This window comes from Musa acuminata, chromosome BXJ1-7 (genome assembly GCF_036884655.1).
Source record: "Musa acuminata AAA Group cultivar baxijiao chromosome BXJ1-7, Cavendish_Baxijiao_AAA, whole genome shotgun sequence".
Lineage (NCBI taxonomy): Eukaryota > Viridiplantae > Streptophyta > Magnoliopsida > Zingiberales > Musaceae > Musa > Musa acuminata.
This window is the reverse complement of record NC_088333.1, coordinates 17,603,203-17,624,633: the sequence shown is the minus strand read 5'-3', so window position 1 is coordinate 17,624,633 and position 21,431 is coordinate 17,603,203. Positions and strand designations below refer to the sequence as shown.

General features: G+C 35.5%; 2 protein-coding genes across 4 annotated transcripts; both read left to right on the top strand.

Moving 5' to 3' along the window:
* Positions 1 to 238: 238 nt before the first annotated feature.
* Positions 239 to 4,996, top strand: LOC135678953 (actin-depolymerizing factor 11). Its single transcript, XM_065192225.1, has 3 exons — positions 239 to 415; positions 2,933 to 3,198; positions 4,628 to 4,996. Exons 1-3 carry the CDS (start codon positions 395 to 397, stop codon positions 4,776 to 4,778), a joined length of 438 nt encoding a protein of 145 aa, XP_065048297.1. The 5' UTR covers positions 239 to 394; the 3' UTR covers positions 4,779 to 4,996.
* A 2,843-nt stretch (positions 4,997 to 7,839) lies between these two features.
* On the top strand, positions 7,840 to 21,184 carry LOC135678952 (probable LRR receptor-like serine/threonine-protein kinase At1g56140). 3 transcript variants are annotated; one of them, XM_065192224.1, is made up of 24 exons: positions 7,840 to 8,018; positions 9,387 to 9,582; positions 10,117 to 10,188; positions 10,481 to 10,552; positions 10,625 to 10,696; positions 11,889 to 11,960; positions 12,061 to 12,132; positions 12,217 to 12,282; positions 13,565 to 13,636; positions 13,880 to 13,951; positions 14,042 to 14,113; positions 14,258 to 14,329; positions 14,469 to 14,534; positions 14,831 to 14,896; positions 15,397 to 15,441; positions 15,523 to 15,587; positions 15,665 to 16,044; positions 17,110 to 17,311; positions 17,469 to 17,564; positions 17,662 to 17,780; positions 19,030 to 19,240; positions 19,387 to 19,618; positions 19,773 to 19,923; positions 20,475 to 21,184. In XM_065192224.1, the coding sequence occupies exons 1-24, from the start codon at positions 7,898 to 7,900 to the stop codon at positions 20,865 to 20,867; spliced, it is 3,057 nt and encodes a 1,018-aa protein (XP_065048296.1). In that variant the 5' UTR covers positions 7,840 to 7,897; the 3' UTR covers positions 20,868 to 21,184. The 3 variants fall into 3 exon arrangements, with proteins under 3 accessions (XP_065048296.1, XP_065048295.1, XP_065048294.1); XM_065192223.1 differs by having other exon boundaries at positions 7,841 to 8,018; positions 15,680 to 16,044; positions 17,394 to 17,564; XM_065192222.1 differs by having other exon boundaries at positions 7,841 to 8,018; positions 17,394 to 17,564.
* Positions 21,185 to 21,431: the final 247 nt, after the last annotated feature.

Genomic DNA, 21,431 nt, shown 5'->3' with positions numbered 1-21,431 from the left:
CATACTCTCAACATTAATCGTCAGTCACAGTGGAGCCCAAGGAGTCATACCGGGGGCCGTGCCCAAAACGTAAGCTCCGAGAGGAGTCCGCGGGCCACAGCATCGGTTTACCGTCGGCCCACCATCCGACGGTCGAGAATAATCAGTACCTTAACATGTTCGCTTTCGGTGTTGCATCAGGTGAGGTCTCGATCTGTATACGAAGAAAAAGAAGCGATCTTTCGCACCCGTCACTGTCGGTAAAAACACGAATCTTCCTTGCTCCCCCCCCCTTTCGGTGTACCGTCTGCTTCCTCTCCGTTCTTTTTCTGTCCACCTCCTCAGTTTCTCTTCTGTAATCCCTACAAAGGGAAGAGAAAGGAGTCGCATGTGAGCCGATCCCTCGTCTGTCCAAATGGCCTTTCTCCGATCCTACGTGAGTTCTTCTTCTCTTCATTTTCTGTTCTCGATCAAGATTTTCTCTTTGCTTTTGTATTTTATTGGCAGATTGAGGAGATCGGATTTTTTTATCTCTTGTAATTTCATTTTGAGGCCCGATCGATGTGCAGTCTTCGATTTTTTTCGGAATTTTCTATTTTTCTTGTTCAATTTTGGGGTTTTCAGGGAATTTGGATTTGATCGGTTCAGTTTGTGGCGCTTTTTGATGTTGATGTATTTCTATTTAGATTTCAGTTGACTGCTCCGTCGATCGAGTGAGTTGTTGGTCGATCGGGTTTACTATTTGTGGTGTGTTGAAGGCAACGAAATTATGTTTCCGTCTACACTGTTTTAGGCGTTTTGGTTGTTCATGGAATTTCTTTTTTTTATATGGGTTAGGGGTTTATGTTCATATCAACTCTGAATTGAGATTCAGATGTGTAGTCATTTATGTGAAAATATCGATTTTGATGCCCAAGTCTGTGGTCTGCGTTTTGTTGTTTTCGTTTTCTTGCTGTTCCAAGCTTTGGAATCGTTGAAAAGTAGTGTGAAGACCATCACTGGACGGTATAGCTGCATCATCAGGGATTCATTCTCCTACAACTAAGACTTCAGAATGCTTGTGTTAATTGTTCATAATTTTTCCTGAGCATATTTACCTGGCATTGACGTTGGAGCGATGTATATATCGTACAGCAGCTGTGTAGTTTGCACCTTGTAATCTTGGATATTATGATCTTGTACATATCACTTGATGTAGAAGGAGATGTGGTCACTGGTTCTTCTCTTATTGTGTCGTTGAATGTTGTAAGTTCTAGTCGAGGCCCAAGCACTAGAGGACTTTAGAACCTAGGCTCGAAGCTGAAGGCTAATGCCTTAACAAAGCTATTCATGCTTCATGATACTTGTTTGAATGATAATTTTCTAGATGAAAGAGATTAACAATCAAGATGCACTCTTGCCCAAAAATATCCAAATTGTGTCAATCCTTTGTTCTTTGAGGACCATAAATATTCTTCCTTTTCTTTCATATTACCTCTTCCTCCATTTTAGTGATGCTCTCTTTATCTTCCTATGCTTTTCTCCTTCAATATCAAATTATTTCTTGAGCCACAAGGCTTTTAACTTTTTCTTTAAATTGACCATCTTTCTTTTCAATTTGATAATCCTTTCGTTCTGTAGGAGTTCATTTATCAATGCTTTTATTTCTCTCTGAGTTCAGTAGAGCCTTAGTTCATTTAACCAATTCCTTGACCAACAAACTCTTGCAACCTTCTACTGAGGAATTTTCTTGTTTTACAGCTTACTTTTGATGTTTCAGCCTCATGAATCTTCTTTTCTTGTTATGTAGGTTGGCACCCTTAGGTACAATTTTCTTCTATGAGGTGCATTTTTTTATTTTAAAACTAAAGCTTGAAAATACGCATTATTTGCACCACATTATTCAGATGCACAATTAGTTTCTTTATGCTTTTTTGCCTCCTAAACAATGTGGTTTATCACCTCTGGTTACCCATCTGTTTTAGCATTAAATTAATGCCATCTTGTTGAAGCGATGATTCATCACTTAAATGGAACTTATCTCATCTGGCTTATCCTATATCATCACGACAAAGCTTTAAAATCGATCAACTGCATAGTAATTCATTGTAGCACCATAAATCTTGGGCAATTCAACTATATATATGTCAACCTTAACACATTTTGCATTTTCCTTTATTTTTTAGCTGACTCTGATTTTAAAGTTATTTTTTATTATTTTGAAGCTGTTGAATTAGATGGTTTTTTTATTAGTCTAAGGTCCCTAATAATCGTTTTCCACTTTATCTTGACTGCAGATGTGTATGAAACTTATAGAGTATAGGCTTCTTCTTAAGCCTTGTCTCAGATTTTTTATTTTTTTAATCAAATAAAGTTATTATTTCATGTCTTTCTTCTTTATGTGTATTACTGTTACATCTACATTTTAAATCAAAAGTGCATTTGTAAAACTACCAATACAGTATGGGCAGTGTTGGCTTTGGTCCATGATGGTCATAAAACTGTTAAGCTCTTCAGCAGGCAATTATGCACATTAAAAAATTCATAAAATTAAAAACACTTCTAAGACAAGATATGGTCTTAGCTTTGATAGATCTGTTTTGTAACTGTTTGTTGTGGTTGCTTCATGGATTACTAGTGTCATAAGAACTAAGAAGTCACTTCTGTGTTCATATGTTTATAAAACATGTACCCTGCTGGACCAGCTTGATAACCCACTCTCTCATCTGGCTGCCATGAGCCAGGGCCTTGTAATGCTTCTTCTAAAAACAGTGTATTCAGATATATTGATTTTCTTGCCTGTCAATGTAAAGGACCATCATCTCTTGTTTGGGTGATTCACTATTTTCTTTATTGCTGAATGAATTGTGTTTTTAAAATTTATATTTTCTTTAATAATTCATTGAATTTTAAATGTCGCAATCCTAAGAACAATCATTAATGACGTCTGAATTTTATCTTCAAATGTTTTCAGTCGAATGCATCCTCTGGAATGGGTGTTGCTGAGGATTGCAGAGACACCTTCGTAGAGCTTCAAAGGAAGAAGACCCATCGATATGTGATATTCAAAATTGATGAGAAACGAAAGCAGGTTATTGTGGAGAAGACTGGAGATGCAACTGAAAGCTATGATGATTTCATGGCATCTCTGCCTGAGAATGATTGTCGTTATGCTGTCTATGATTTTGACTTTGTCACTGAAGAGAATTGTCAAAAAAGCAAGATCTTTTTCATTGCCTGGTGAGACTTTTGATGCTAGAATTTTCTCCTCTTAGTGGCTATTCTGGTGTTAATATTAGTGAGATTTGGTTAGGTAATATACTGATACAAGTGGTATATATCAGTATATCAGTATGCCTACCGTACCATGTGTTGGTACGTTGGCATAGCTTGGTATGTACCATACCGATGGCCGGTCAGTACACCGGTATGAATTGGAAAGGCGAATCATGCAAAATAGATTCATACTACTAGGATTCTTTTGCTAACAGCTGCAGAATGCATGCTCTCATACTTCTTTAACCTCTATTTAAAATTTATGAACTTATTGTCGGAAGAAATTAGCTTAACTAACAACAAAATCTTTACCCTTGACACCGTGAATGTTACAAAACCCAACAATGGAATATAAGGATCACTAAGAGGTGAGGACTTGGTAGACTTAAAAATTGTGAAGCCAAGCAATTTCAATTGAATATGTATAAAATGTATATATTGTTATTATAATTGTCACTGCCCTCTGATAAATTAGCTTAAACCTTGCAATTTATTTTGCTTTGGGTATAGTACAATCAAAAGTTGATTGAGGTCCTTGAAGGAGATATATGCATCTTTTATCTGTCCTAGAGTGGGGATGTGGCAAATGGTTGTCTCTGGACTTTTTGACTTTGTTGCTTTAGGTTGACACTCTTTATAATTCGAGTATCTTTCATTGACCAGTAATCGAAGACCATGATACAAGAAAACATCTCTCTCGAGTTTAATTAAGATACATCATTTGGTAAAATTTTAATAAAGCTAACCTTGTATCACTGCACATAGTTGTTTTTACAGATCTTAATAGTAAAAGCAGAAATCACTAGTTATATAGCTGATTACTTAATTTACAATAGATAATTATCCCATCATATAAGTTTCAGTTATAATGATGTCTTTCTAAGATATATTTAGTCTTGAGATTCCCTATTGATTAATCACCCATGCAATGAGAGGATTGAACTGAAATATCTTCATCATTTGGATTAAATTCAAATGATAACCATGAAGCTATTGTTGCCATTAATCTATTGTGATATTTATTTTTGCATTTCCCAGAATTGGACTTTTCTTGTTAACATGATTACCAGTTGCCAGAACAACTGATTGTGAGTCTGTACCACTGTTAGAAGTATAATTATTGTTCTTGCTTTATGCATCTTTGCAGGCATATGAAGTATCATTATTGTGCCTAGGAAATTGCACTATGCTAACTTGATTCTTTTAATGTTATGATGTTGCTTCCTTATCATATCTTCTTCTGCTGCTGAAGCAGTTGCTTCATTTATCTGAAATTTTAGTACTTCTATCTTGTGTTACATTTGCTATTGTTATTTTCCATTCCTGTACATCTTCTTGCACTTCAATTAAAGGGTATAATTGTTGTCTTTTCTCTTGTTATTCCTGCCATCAGGTCCCCTTCTGTGTCCCGAATCCGAGCTAAAATGTTGTATGCAACTTCTAAAGATCGGTTCAGGAGGGAGATGGATGGAGTTCACTATGAGATTCAGGCTACTGATCCTTCAGAGCTGGACCTTGAAATTCTCAGAGATCGAGCACATTAATACCAGAGACTTTCTATGTCATGAAACTTCTGCAGACATATGAATTAGCTATTTATGCCTTCTGGATAATCGGGTTGGAGATCTTCAGACTCTAATGCTCGACGTGATTGGGTTATGCTGCTTGAATATATTTATCAAGTGTTGTTCGAAAATGTTGTTAAATGGTTGAATCACTGTTGTTGGTTGGTGTTGCTGTTTATATTCTTGATTCTGTGTCACAGGCTTGTCAAATTTACTACTTCAGATTGTGAGATTAATTGGTCCTCACGAAGTGCATGTTTTCTAGTTTCTAAAACAAAGCTTACCTCTTCCTACATGCACAATGGAGAGTGCCATTGATAGGAAAACCCTAAAAGATGCTTTATGTAGGATTGTACTGGAAATCAGAGTGCAAGAGAGCCCGATCATTATCATATTCCTCCCCACCAAATCTTCATCACATTGGTCAACTACTAGTGTTTCATCAAATTGATGTGCCTCTGGATCAGCTGCCTGCCAGGTCTTTGATCATCTTGAGGGTTAATCCAAAACCTCATGCTTCCTTTATTTAAATTCTTGATCTTTGTTTCAATCTCATTGACCTTAATATTAATAGAAGCAACCAAGGTATCTGCTTTCCTAAAAAATACATCTTCGAGATCAAACACCACATCTGTGATTGATTGGCCTATGGCTCATCTTGATCTTTAATCATTGCAGTCTTCTTCTGGCTTTCAAGATCAGTTGGTGGATAGAGCTATCAATGAAAGGTCCACTGCTCTGGAAGGAAATGCTCAAAAGATTCAAGCCGACACTTGCCAAATTGTTAAATGGCTATAATCATATTGTAATATTCACCACTATAATTTTTGTGACCTCCAAAGATTCAACCCAAATCAAGCATCCTGATCGGACTTCCAAATCCACACACATCATATTTTAATCACAAACATCCGTCAAAATTCGAAAAAATGAATTAAACTGAACAACAAAAAATTACACACACAGATAACCTTTGTTTTCTCACATATTGTGAAATGGAGTCAAGTCAATCCATTATATATAAATATATAAATATATATATATATATATATATATATATATATATATATTTATATATAATGGATTGACTTGACTCCTTTTCACAATAAATGAGAAAATAAAGGCTATCAAATCGTCAGACACTTTGACCATTCAACTACACGTACGGATTACACAGATCCGAATTGTTCTTTCCTTTCTCAACCATGTTGGAGATTAGAAACTTGATGAATGGCCCTTTTTCTTATTTTTATTTTTCCTCTTAAGAAACTTGGTCAACAAGTAATTTGGAACGTAGACAGTGTTCCTCACTCATGCAGTACAGAGTTTATGTCATCATCTTTAGCATTATAATTCCGTAATCCTTCGAAAGGAAACTAAAAGATATGTTCTTTCAGCATGCTAATCCAAAATAAAATTCTTTTAGCCTAATGGGGTGCCAAATAATTAAATGTTGCATGTTACTTAAACAAATAAATACTTTTGCCACGATAAAAGAAAGTCAAAGTTTGAGGCTTCACTCAGATTGGCTTCAAATCGATAATGGAGGCAAAATATTTAGAAATTATATTAACTGATATTATTAGATAAATGAATGTACAAATTTCCAATTTATGTATACAAATTTTTATCTGCAATTGGTGTTCTTCATCATGGCATCTTGAAAAAAATAAGGCTTCATCACTGTTACTCACCATCACCTTTGAGAACTCATGCCCACCAGATTTCCACTTCATACTCTGCTAAAAATCATCCAAAAGTATTTATTTAGGAAAGTGCTACGCATTTGGTCTGAGCAATACAGGAAGATGAACTGCATCTTCAACAGACAAAAGATTGCTTCTTTCATGCAAATCTCGGATAATATTTGAGCACATCCACAAGCAATTAACAATTCCAAGCATGTTGCTGGGTCGTCAAGCAGATTGCTTTCCGAGGAATTGATACAGCTTCCATGAATAATGATGCAAGCTCCATTGCTGTCAAAGGATGCTTGGTGATGCTTTAGATCTCCAAATGTCAAAGCATGTTTAGAATTAAAGATGAGCAGGTATCTGCCACCTACATCATCAGACCTTCTTCCTGGTGTTTGATAGACCCTTGTAATTCTCAATATCTTCCTATTTGTAGAGATAAGGCTGTGAATATTGATTATTGTGAATTGGATTATCTTTTTGTGTGTGTGTGTATGTGTTTCTAGGTTAATTTATAAATGTTTTAATACTGTGAATCATATATGTCACTTCATAATCTCGACTCTTGTATAAGATAAAAGTAGTAGGTACTTAGAAAATACATAGACACTAACGTTAATTTGTTTCTTTGAGTCCAGTTGCTGTCATTGCATGCATCAGAGATAGCTGTTGAAGCATAGATCTACGCCAAATTCCACAGTCCAAGAACAAATGAATCACCATTTAATTTATTATTATTATTTTTTGTGTTTCAGTGATGAGGTCTGGAAGTCATTGGTTGAATTCACCAGGACTGGCAGACACAAATGTCTATAAAACAATACAACCCTCTTGAAGTAGGTCTTGAGAGAAAAGTCAAGCAAGCTTCTCCCACAGAGAAATTTTTCTAAGCTTGTCACTTTTATTTTCACATCATATAGTCCTGGTAGGAAATGTCCATGTTTATTTGATTTGATGTGTTACCTGCAATGACAAAATTATTCAAAGTGGACAATATGGAGAAGTAAAATAAATAGTATAAAAAAAAGAGGCCCATGGATGGAGTTAGATTGAAAATGAAAAAGGATCAACCTTGGAGATTAAGCATCAGACTTGATTTGAATGATTCTGACTGGTAAAATTTTCTCAGCAAACACTTAATTTGCAGTAAAAGGATTTTTATGAGAGGAAGAAGTGCGCGCATGAAGTTTAGGAGCATAAACAATCTCCACACTAGGGGGAGTAGCCAATTGTGAACAGAGCATGCGAAAAGTCTACAAAGAACAGCCACGTTTTAGTTTTTCCTGTCAAACATGTCCCATGCGATCCCACCTCCACACCTTTAAATTGTGGGGAAACCCACCGCCATTGTTACAGACCACTCTGGAGCTTCAGAAATCTTGAAACCCTTGCGCCATATCAGAGATGTTCCAGCCAAAGAATCCATCCAAGTTTGATTCGGTAGCTCTTGTGATCTGCTTCCTACCATGCCTGTTCCTCGCTTTCGGAAGATCCGGAGCTCAAGCTACTACTCCTCTTTCTGAAGGCATGCCGTTGTCTCACTATAATCTTTTTTTCTTCTGCTTGCTCCATATCTTCTCCTTTTTTTCTTTGATAAGGCACTCAAACCTTATCTTTTATCTTCTGCAAGTTTCCATGGTTTTTGTTCTTCTTCTCCTCCTCCTCTCCTCCTAGTATTCATATCTTTCTTCGACAAACACACACAATTCAGTATAACCTTTTTTTGTCTCATGATTGTTTCCATGCTTTGTTCTTCTTTCTTCGATATAGTTCTCAAATTTGTTTCTTTCCATATTTGTTTCTTCTCCCGAGTTTTTGCAAGTTCTTTTATTTATTTGATAAAAAAGCACTCAAACAGTTCACTGAAGCCATCAAAGTCCATAAAATCCACTTAAAACCATAAGAAAAAACACCAACACAACCTATAAAATAGTTAGAAAGAGCTCATATAGATATGATGGTGATTTGAGGTCCTCATATCATATATCCTGGTTACACTGTTTGGATGTAGGTACCAAAAAAAAAAAAAAGAAGAAGATTTTCTGCTACTTGAGACTCATTTTTATTTAATTATTGTAGAAATATTTCTTATTACTTGACTTTTCATAGTTATCAAAGAGGTTTTGAATTCATACAAGTTTAGATGATATAGGACTTTTAGAACATCATTAGATGATATAGGTTTTGAATTCACACCGGATTGCATCTTAGGCCACAATTTTCCTAAGTTGTTTGTGGCAATCCGTGAATCTATTGTTCATCATTTTTACTCATCAAATCAGCTATGGATTATTTCAATCTTTTATTTTCTTATTTATGTCATTTTCCCAACACATCCGTTCTATGTTTGCCTTACTTTTTAATTTCGAACAACATGTCCATCTTAAACAATTTTCGAGATCCTTTTTTCTCAATTGATGGGAAATTTTAATTTTTTTCACATTAAAAATCAAATAGAAATATCTTTTGGTAAAAATAAAAAGAGACTTTTATTTTAATATCTAAATTATACCTTATCAATTATTTGAATTACTAATTTAAAAGAGAATATGTAATATTTTTTTTAAGGATATTAATGCTACTCGAATTTTCACTATTGCTATACTTGGCGACGATCGATGGTATAGAGATTAACGACGATGATATATGTGTGTTATTGAATTTTGTAAGGGATACGACTAATCTTATAGGACATTCAATTTTGTCAAGTCAAAGACTAAATCATTCAAAGATGCTGACTTGCCAGTTTCTCACGGTCAAACCACACGAACTCATTCATACATGCATGCATTAGGTTGGTAGCGTGTAATATGATGATGGTGATAACATGGTAGCATTTGATCGAGGAGTTCGTTGTTGACGTGAACACCATGTGCTGTTTCCGGCGTTGCAGTGGCGGCACTGAACGTGATCCTGGGGCGGTGGGGGAGGACGGCTTCGGCGACGTCGTCGCCGGCGTGGAACATCAGCGGCGAGCCCTGCAGCGGCGCCGCCATCGACTCCACCAGTTTCGATAGCACCGCCTTCAATCCTGCAGTCAAATGCGATTGCTCCTACGACAACGCCACAACCTGCCACATCACTCAGTTGTGCGCTCTCTCTCTCTCTCTCTCTCTCTAAATACACACTCACTCTCATACTATGCAGTTGGGTTCTTCTCCTACATCATCATCTTTTTCTTACTTTTCTTGGAGTTCATAAATAATTTAGAACACACAGACTCTCTCTCTCTCTCTCTCTCTCTCTCTCTCTCTCTCTCTCTCTCTCTCTCTCACTTTCTCTAAAAACGCACTCTCAAACTATGCAGTTGAGTTCTCCTCATCATCATTTTCTTGCTTTCTTGGAGTTCATAATCATTTAGGGCACAGACTCTCTCTCAAATGCGCACACTCACTCTCATGCTATGCAGTTGGGTTCTTCTCCTTCATCATCATCTTTTTCTTGCTTTTCTTGGAGTTCATGTCTATTCAAACACACAGACTTTCTCTCTCTCTCTCTCTCTCTCTCTCTCTCTCTCTCTCTCTCTCTCTCTCTCTCTATATATATATATATATATATACATATATATATATGTATATATGTATATCTTGGTATGAAGTTTTGGCTTGCTCATATATATGCAGGAAAGTGTACGCCCTCGATGTGGTGGGCAGAATCCCGGCCGAGCTGCAAAATTTGACGTACCTTACCAACTTGTATGCCCTCTTCCATCTCCGTCTCATCTCTACCTCCATCTATTTCCTACTACTTCTAAAGCATGCATGCAAGACAAGCATGAGATAAGAACTCACCATATCAAAAAGCACCTCCAAATGCAGATAACGAACATATAGACAACCAAATAAGTAAGAGCACTAATTATCGATCCTATGGTCCCTAATATGCACAATACTTACATCATTTTACAATATATTAGTGACTTAATTTCCTATCAACATCATTGTGAGCAATTGAAGTTACTATGTCAAGCAAGCTTTACATCAACAGGCATTTGGCTCAAAACTATTTGACGGGTCCCTTTCCTGCATTCATTGGGAACTTGACCGGCCTACAATACTTGTAAGTCCACTTACATTCTAACCTAACCTATGATGTCAACAAGTTTGTTCTTGATTGGATGCAACTTTGCAGGTCAGTGGGTACTAATGCACTATCAGGAGGCATACCAAAGGAACTCGGCAAGCTCACCAACCTTCTCTCCCTGTAAGAAATCATTCTTTTTTATGCCCCATTTCTCAGCCAAAAATCCTCCACATGATTTCATGAACTGCAAGAAGTAATTATAAAAGTATCATGAATTTTCTTGATAGCTATCCGATCAAGGTTGTGGAAGATACAGATCAGCCTCAAGCCAATGTGGATTTGGATTTGACTCAATGCCACCAAATTGAAACACATATATCTAATATTTTTGTATTTGTCCTTCTAATTGTAAATTTAGAGAATATATATATATATATATATATATATATATATATATCAATAATTTTTAAAAATAATTATGTTGCTAAAAGGTTTTGGGATGATATATAAATATGATATGAAGTGGTAATTATGTTATTTCTGAACTTTTTAAGGCTATATATGTAAAATGATCTAACAAAACGAATCGGGCGTCATATCGGATTCGGATCTTTCTTGATGAACCGACTCCTTTTCTTTCACTTCCCCCGGCCCCTCAGGCATTTGCTTCGTCACGGCGCCAACGACGGCCATCTACAGACAGTCTGGCTGTCGCGTGCCGCCATGTGTTCTCCTTACTCACGGCCACGCATCCGCCGGAAGACAACCCCCGAGGAGGGAGAGAGAGGTGGAGGCGAATGATCGCCTGATAAGATCTTTACAGGCTCTGCTTTTTCGCATGGCCAATGGTTGGTCTGCCGGGGTAGTCGACCAATTTGGTGCATTGCTGTGTCCATAGTTTCCTAATGGCATCAACCAAAAGATGCCAAAGCGATGGGTATGCATTTCGTGCATCCTTTCGAGTCAAAAGGCTGCTGTGAAGGTACATTACATCCCGACCTCCTTCAAATTGGCGCCCTCCCTTTGAAGGTCGTCGATTCAATCAAAATCAAAAGTATTACATAATATGCAAAATTCTTTGGCTTATCAGTCTTACATTTAATTTGAGGTAGAAAATTCTTGCTTCTTAACGATGAACTTGATTTCTTGAAGTGGATTTTTTGTTGTTATTAAGCTGTCTTTGGAAAAGAAAAGAACAAGGGGAAAAAAGTTTGTGAGCGATCTTTGTTTTATGTATAATGAACACTTACATTTTGTTGATTCACATGTACTGCAATTCCTCCCTTATTGACATGTATTGCAATCCCATGGCATAATTTTCTTCAGATGATGTGAAAGAAACATGAATAATTCGATTGGTTTTATTTTGCAGGAGTATTGCTACAAATAACTTCAGTGGCCCGCTCCCTCTTGAGCTTGGCAACCTGACTAAATTGCAGCAATTGTTAGATAACTTTGACAGCCTTATTTGTGTTTTAGTGCATCTAAACACTAGAAGTTTTTTAGTTGGTATTTTGTGCTTACATACAATAATTATTTGGTAGGTATGTGAGTAGCTGTGGGGCAAGTGGTGAGTTCCCATCAACTATATCAGGACTAAAAAATTTGAAGACCTTGTAAGTCATCTTTTTCATTTATTTATTTTTGCATATCAATTGCGCAGACATAGATGTTGCTCACCACTTTTTTTTCTGTATCAGGTGGCTAATTAACAATAATTTCACTGGCAAAATACCAGACTTCAGCAGGACTAATATAACCTCATTGTAAGTATTGAGAGGAATAACTTTTATGTAATATCTGATATCTAGAATTTTATTTTAGTTATGTATCATATTTTCCTGCAATCTGTGTATCTATCACAGCAAAATGTTCGAGCAGCAGTTAAATTTGTTTATGTGTTAAAGCAAAAGGATACCTAGCAGATTTCTGGTCAACTTTCCATCAAATCTGGGCCAAGAGTTTCTTTATTTTGTAACGTAGCCTTTATGAAACATAAGCACATGCTTTATTTTGTTAATTTACAAGGTTATATTATCCACAATTTCATATGTTCATGAGCAACTGGAGTTTTTTGAATCTCTTTATTGCCATCCATATGATTTTAGTTTCCAGTAGCCAATTCTTACACAATTTTTTTTAAATTATAAATACTATTAGAAAATTAAGTGCAGCAGCAAATACAAAGAGATCTAGGCCATCCTTATGGTTTTGATGCTCATAGATTTCTTTTGTGTAATTTTTTGGAAGGATATTTTTAATAGAGTGTGGTATGACTCACATTAAAGCAATAGTCTTTGTTAGAAACACTAACAACAATATCCTTAATCTGCTTTTAGTAATGGACATCACACAATACATTCTGAACTAGAATTTTTATCTTAGTATTATGCCACTATGGTTATAGAACTCTATGGTTAAATGCAGTTGATGGCATGTCATGTGCTTCTTTAAAGTATTTAAAAACAAGGTATCGTCTTACGGATAAGGCAGTTCTGTTCACTTTAATTCTCAGTTTAATAGTTTGTGCAATCAGCACTTTGTAGGTGCCTCTAGCTTCTGTTATCTATTTGAAAATTATCTTAATTGCCTCCTGAAGCAGTTGCTCAGCTATCTGATTGCTGAATGCTAGTAGTTTTATGTCTTATCATGACTATCAACTTGCCCAATGACCACCATGGTGCAGATGTACGGATGTCACCAAAAGGCTCAATAGTTGTGCATGACAAAAGGATCTATAGGTGGGAATATTTGTGCAAGGTTGCTTCCTTAAAAACTCAATCTCACATTGTCAGTCCTGTGGTCAAAATAATTATTACTGCTACTAGCTTGTCATGCACAATTGAACTTATTTTGTTGAGTCAAGATTGTTGAAATGACTTGAAATCAATGAAAAGTTTTCTGCAGAGGTATTCTTTTTCTATTCGTACTTTTTCATTGTTCCAAGCTCCAGCCTCATGAAGTTGTATCAACTTTTGCTTTTAAACATGCCCATATAAGAATATTGATCTTCTTTTAGTTATACTAATTTTTAGATTGCTTCGCCAGGAGAATGCAAGGAAACTCTTTCGAGGGGCCAATCCCATCAGGTCTTTCCAGGATGACCAATATGGTAGACTTGTAAGGCTCATCTGTTCCTAGTTATCTTAATTGTATGTGTGTTACACACTATTTAATTGTCTCACGGTGTATCTGCTGGTCTACTGTCCTTGTAATACATTACTGTAGTCTTTGTTTTGATTTATACTTACCAACGCATCACCATATACCATTTCTTAATATCATTATATGCATAATGAATGCCTTTAATCATTACAGTTCAATTCATTTAAGTCTCTTTTTGCTTTTTTTTTTGTCATGCAGAAGGATAAGTGACATACAAAAGGGGAGCTCATCGTTAGCTTTTATTAGTAATCTGACATCATTAAGCACCTTGTGAGAAAAAGACTCAACAATCTATTTTGTCTCATGCCTCTTATCCTGCAGTAACAGTTAAATAAGTCATGTATCATCTATTCCTTACAGGATCTTAAGGAATTGCAAGATATCAGATATTATTCCCTCAAACTTTTCACAATACACCAGTTTGCAGAAACTGTAAGCCTGATTCAGATGAATGTTATTGATGATGTTGCTTGTCATGAATGACAATTTTCTGGCACCACTATTTTGATTTTTACCACCCTTTAGTCTGTAAGAAATTGGTATTCTAATTTAGTGAGAGATGCTATTGTCTCACAGGGATTTGAGCTTCAACAATCTTACGGGACAACTTCCTCAGTCTCTCTTCAATTTGAACTTGCTTAGTCACTTGTAAGAAAAATCCCTATAAAAGAGTTATTTGTAAGATAAGTTTGTGGTGTGAATTCATTTTGTAAGCATCCTAATAGGATGTTAGTTAAATTTGGTTACTATCATACTTATTTTGAATTTTATTTTCCTCCTATTGCAGATTCCTTGGAAATAATAATCTATCTGGTAGCTTGCCCGCTAACAAGAGCGTGACACTTCTTAACATGTATGTTCTTCAGATTCAGTTTCTTGGAAGCTAATTTGTGGTGTAGTCTTTCAATTTTTTGTTAACTGCTTTTTATTTGGAATTAGGAGAACTTTATCTGTCTATCTCATTCAGGGTTTTAACACTTACACTGTTGCCTGTGTTTTGGTCAACAGACATTAGTAAAATCTTCTCAGCAAGTGATAATTATTGTGTCATTTTTTTTTAATAGCTATTCTCTAATACTGCTCTGATGGACCTGCTTCTTGTTTATACAATATTTGAGTGTTTGATTCTGGTTTATGTCTTTCCTGCAGAGATCTATCTTATAATCAACTGGCAGGAAGTTTTCCTTCTTGGGCTAGCCAACAAAATCTGAAACTGTATGTTTATTTAAAGAGAGATTCTTCATTGTACTATATTAGCCATGTCAAATACTTGGTAGTTCAAATGTTTCTCATCACTCTTTAACTACATCATTAAAGCAGATATTTAGAAGATACGGGAACACTGTAGTATAACTTATTACTATATCTAATGAATTCCTTCAAAAACGTATGGTTGCATTTTGGAACCATCTTGCATAAAAATTGGTCGACTTCCCCATTAAGTCAATTTTACTTCATTTAAAGAAAACAGGAACCTTATTTTGCTCCATGAACAAGAGATGGCCTATGGTGATTAAACAAGACATACCAAGCTGATTCATAACTTTGTGATGACACATGTAATTTTTTTGGCATTACAACTAAAGTTTTGTTCCCTTGTATTGTTTATACACTATGTAATACTTAGGCCCCCTTGCCTTCCATTCTCCAGTGATTCATATTTGGTAGACCATAAGAACTACCAATTGTGACACTCATTGCTATAATTATTACAGGAACTTGGTGGCCAACAACTTTGTAATTGGAAGTTCTAACAGCAGGTGCTTCTGATCTATAACAATGATTTTACATCGTTAATATTTTTTTCATCTGGAGTGACATAACTAAAGTGTTATGTACAGTGTTTTGCCTTCAGGATTGAATTGTCTCCAACGAGATATACCGTGCAATCGTGGGGCACCAATTTGTATGTCGTAATTTCGGTTATTTATCATTGTCTTTCCAATGTTAATATATGAATGATTTAGTTTTTGATGCTTGCAGATTCTTCATTTGCAGTAAAGTGTGGTGGTAATAAAACTATAACAGCTTCCGATGGAACTTTGTATGAAATTGACAACCAGATTCTAACTACTGCTTCTTATTATGTGACTGAGACAAACAAGTGGGCAGTTAGTACTGTTGGAAGCTTTTCAGATGCCTCAAATGCTGACTATATTCTATACAGTTCATCCCAATTCACAAATACTCTAGAATCAGAGTTATATCAGACTGCAAGGATATCTCCCTCATCACTGAGATACTATGGGCTCGGGCTTCAGAATGGAAATTATACTGTTAAGTTGCATTTTGCTGAGACACAGATACTTGATCCACCTACTTGGAAAAGTAATGGAAGAAGAATTTTTGATATTTATATTCAGGTAAGCAAATGAAGATGTGTGTTTTGGTTTTATCAGAAAAAAAAAGTGGGATGTGTTTTGGAGTGTTTGCTAAGAGTATTGTAGAAGAGAAAAATCATACAAGTAGTGTAGCATCCAAATTAGTTCCACATCGAAAGTGAGCAAGATTAAGATTGACTTATAAGGGTCTGATGAGTGTATTATTTTAAACTTCAACCTAAATATTGCTAGTGATCTGGGTCAAATGAAGTTGATAAGATAGTTAGCCCATCAAACTCGAGTTCTGACAAGTAGGCTTTAATATATATAAGAAACGTAAAAAATGATATATGATTTTAGTTAACATGGTAAAAATGTAAAATGAATCATTGACTTCGAAAATTCATAGGAATAACAATCATTTTCTAAAAGAGAATCATGAATATATCTCTTTCGATTTTTTTAACTTACATCTTTAACGAACTATTGTGGAAAAATGACCATAACTTTTTATCTCTTGGTTCTTTTCTTTGAAGCGTGACTGATAGTACAAGAGAATTTTTAGTCTAGCTGAAACATTGTTGGAAAGAGCAAAATTATTACTTTGAATAATAAGTTAGATATTTGTAACAGAAATAGCTTGACTATCAATGGTCTATTCTAAAATAAGAATAAATCTAGAAGTGTTTAAGCTGAGAAATGGTACAAATCAATATATGGTATCTTCACCTCTGATTCTTTCTGAATTAATGAACCATTGTGGTAAACTCTTGTGGAAAAATGACCGTAACTTTTATCTCTTGTTTCTTTTCTTTGAAGCTTGACTGATTGTACAAGAGAATTTTTAGTCAAGCTGAAACATTGTTGGAAAGAGCAAAATTATTACTTTGAATAATAAGTTAGATATTTGCAACAGAAATAGCTTTACTATCAACAGTAAACACCAATATTTTAATATTTATAAATATCTATTCTAAAATAAGAATAAATCTAGAAGTGTTTAAGCTGAGCAATGGTACAAATCAATATTTGGTATCTTCACCTCTGATTCTTTCTGAATTATTTTTACTTCGTTGAAATTTGCCAAGCTTATCTATTTTTTTTCAGGGAAATCTTAGAGAGAAGGATTTTGATATAAGAAAGGAAGCCGGAGAGAAATCCCTTACAGCTGTCATCAAGGAGTATGTAGCTCCAGTAACAGAGAACTTCCTTGAAATTCATTTCTTTTGGGCTGGAAAGGGTACTTGCTGTGTGCCTACTCAAGGTTATTATGGAGGATCCATTTCAGCCATTAGTGTAGATCCTTATGGTAAAGCAACACTAAGTGAATATCTTGCTTTTTGTTTAGCATGTTATTGTACCAGCATCTTATTTTCTTTTCTATTCTTCAGATTTCACTCCAACTGTTAGTAATAAGCCACCATCTACTACGTCAACAAGTAAGAAGAAGACAAGTATTATTGCAGGCACAACAGCTGGTGTTGTAGCTTTAGGTCTACTCTTAATATTTGGGATTTTGATATATTGGCACAAGAAAAGACTCAACAAGGAGGATGATGATGGTACACCTTTCCACTAAACATCTTTAAAAATCTACAGTCCATCAGAAGTTAACAAGTGTTTCTGTTCTTTTTTACATGTTCAAATCATTTAATGCAGAATTGATAGAAATGAGTGCTAGGCCAGACACTTTCATGTACTCTGAACTGAAAACTGCCACTGAAGACTTTAACTCTGCCAATAAGCTAGGAGAGGGAGGATTTGGTCCTGTATATAAGGTGAGAATCTGTGCAAGTTCCTAGATGTATGTAAACAGAATTATCATGTGACTTACCAAATAAGTTTGTCTACAATGCTTGCAGACTACTTAAATATGTTTTACCTGGTGCCAATTTGCATATTAGCCACCTTAAAGACAGAGTTTATGTTAAATAATCTGCTGTTCATCTTTCATTATCTGGTTTGTTAGGATCAAAATCCATCAGTTTGAAATGTTTGTTTTGTAGCCATTAATTATTGGTGTTCTATGGATTATCCGGATAAAAATATTTTCCTCAATAGATGTGTCTTTTATTTGTTCTTTAATTATCTTCTAGTGGGTTCTTTGTAATGATAGTAAATTCAATCCCCAATCTATTAATCCATGTGGCATAGACAGTTCATTGAATATAGAATATTGATGCATGCTCCTCATGCATTTTTTACCTTTTTGTGCAAAGAAAGCAACATTTTATTCAAATAAAATAAAGTGTTGTACATAAAAATGGTTTAAAAAACTCGCTCTCCTGCCAATGCGGAATCTGGAAAGAATCTTTTACGTACTCTTACCCTACAAATAGAGAAATTATTTCCATATCTTGAACCTTAGTGACCCAAATCATAAATGAGCAACTGTACCAATGTATCAGGCCTCATCCTCTTCTATTTTAATTAATTAAATCTATTTATTTTTTAAATACAATTCTTCGTTGGACTAAGCTAATAAGAATTTTCTGTTCTTTTCTTAATTTTACAACTTGCTTGCCATCAGTTTGTTTTGCCTTTGCTGGAAGAATTGATGCATCTTGTTTCACTTATCGTCTTTCATTTTTTGGAAAAAGAAAAATAGGCAATTCACCTATTCCATCATGTAAACTTAAAACAAGAAGAAACCATTAAGAAACTGGTTATAAGTTTGCAAACAAAACCAACTGAATACTGACCTAGAAAATAATAAATATCCAGAGAGAAACATACTGACATTGCAAACCAACCTACCAAGTATCCCAGAATGACCAATGCTTACCACCCATCCTCACCTGGAACACATGTCAAACTCAAACAAAGCATATGGATGCTGAAGCTAGCCACAGTGCCACACTGAGAACTAATCAAAATCCGCTGATCTTATTTGTCACATTAACCTGCAAAGGATGCAATAATGCAATGAAGCTTTTTCTAGGTTTCCAGTGGGCATATTTTACTTTGTTATGTAACGTGTATATTAATATTAACATCAATTTTGTGTTTTGTTATTTTTATACATAGGGTAAACTTTTTGATGGAAGGACTGTGGCCGTGAAGCAACTTTCAGTAGCATCCAATCAGGGAAAGCGTCAGTTCATGACAGAAATTGCAATTATATCTGCTGTTCAGCATAAAAATCTGGTGAAACTATATGGTTGTTGTGTTGAGGGAGGGAAGCGACTTGTGGTCTACGAGTACCTGGAAAACAAGAGCCTCGATCAGGCAATCTTTGGTATCATTTAATACCATCTCAAAAAAGAAAGAAAACATCAATAGGAGCTTTCATTTTTTTAATTATGTATCCTACATGTTTTGCAAATTTTATGAACAGCATCTTTAAACTTAATTGTGCATATGACTATGTATAATTCATTGCAGGCAAGAACAATTTGCACCTTGATTGGCCCATTCGCTTTGAGATATGTTTGGGGATTGCAAGAGCTCTAGCATATCTTCATGAGGAATCAAGAGTGCGAATCGTACACAGAGATGTCAAAGCTAGCAACATTCTCCTTGATGCCAATTTAAACCCTAAAATATCAGATTTCGGGCTGGCGAAGCTTTATGATGATAATAAAACACACATCAGCACTAGAGTTGCTGGTACAATGTAAGAAGGGCCAACACCATTTTTCCTTGCATTCTTTATTCTATCAGGCTTTACCCATGATATCAGTTTGTTGCTTTCTTCAATTGCACCAATAGGGTTTGTTGGTTTGTGTACTTTATTGGGATATAACAATAATTTTACTGTACTTTCCCAGAGGATATCTTGCACCGGAATATGCCATGAGAGGGCATCTCACAGAAAAAGCTGATGTTTTTGCATTTGGAGTTGTAGCTCTGGAGGTTCTTTCTGGAAGGTCCAATGCAGATCAGACCCTTAAAAATGAGAAAGTTTATCTTCTTGAATGGGTAGGTTCTCTAGTTTATCAGATATTGGCTTAGAAAACATGTCAGTTTTGTAGGGTTTAATAACATCCATTTGAAGGCAATTTCTTGCTTGGCTCTTTCACAATGTAAATACCATGATACGCTGATGAATATATCAGATAATGGTAAGTTGATGATATGTCGATTAACTCTGTATGCATCCATGAAATAATTTACAAGACCATGAGAAATTGCCTCTCATACTCACTTTGTCAAACACCTAGTCAAATGCCTATCATTTGTGTGATTGAATACACTCTCTATTTCAATTCATTCCCTTTGATGTAATTATATTGTATTCCCATCACAATCCCATCAATTATGTCTGAAAAAATATATCACTCTATGACCACATTTTTTGTTGAATGTACTGGAACTTGACAAAGTGGATGTGGATCCACTGTTCAATGGAAAGATTAGGACAATCATTGAATCCATCTTTCTTTGTCAAATAAAAAGGTAAAACATTCCCATTATCAATTGGCACTATAATGTTACATATTCTGATTCGTTTTGGTGTTCATTTTCTGTAGGCCTGGAATCTACGCGAGAAACAGTGTGAACTGGAATTGGTGGACCCAAAATTATTAACATTTGATGAAGCACAAGCAATCCGCGTTATCAATGTAGCTTTGTTGTGCACTCAAGCCTCACCAATGTTACGCCCATCGATGTCGAGAATTGTGGCCATGTTAACGGGGGATATTGAGGTAAGTGAAGTGAAGTCAAGACCTGGTTACCTGACGGATTGGCAATACAACGACTTGAGCAGCAACTTCGCCAGTTGTGGACCTTCTGAACCCATCATCTCAGGATCTGAGAATGAGAGGTTCAGCACAGTATCAAGCACAAGCATGGTGCATAACATAGGAAGCTCAGCTTCACCCACACTACCGATGCTAGAAGTTATTGGTGATGGAAGGTAGCCATTGCTTCACATCACTTTTCACTTTGCTGCCTAATTGCTATGGGCAATTTAGACCTTTTCAACAGTTAAAGCATGAGTTATTATGCAAGCAACAAGAGTTTGCCATTTTGAATTGATTCAACACCATGCTGAAATATCTCTGGTATGAAAAATGGTTTTGTGATTATGGGAATTTTGAAGGTGTGAATATTTGGTCCTACAGATGATCAGTGAAATTGAAAATGTTCTAAATTTGAAACTTAGCACTCTTCTAGTTTGCAAGAATAAATAAAATGTGTTTCTGGTTGTTTGTATAATACAGAATTATCTTATCAAGATGGAACTTGTGGAAAATTGTTGTTGACTGTCAAAAGATTATGTAAGCATATACTGATGTTATGGAAACAAATGTAAAGATTTATCATACTTCTAGCAAGAAGAAAAGAGAAATTGGAAAATTATGAAAAGACCTGACTCCTACCATAATGTTGAACTTTTGGTTGTCAAAGATTAGAATTAGCTGAACCTAAATTTGGATGGAAACTCTAAGTCTAGGCACCCTTTTTTTCCTCTAATTTTCAGC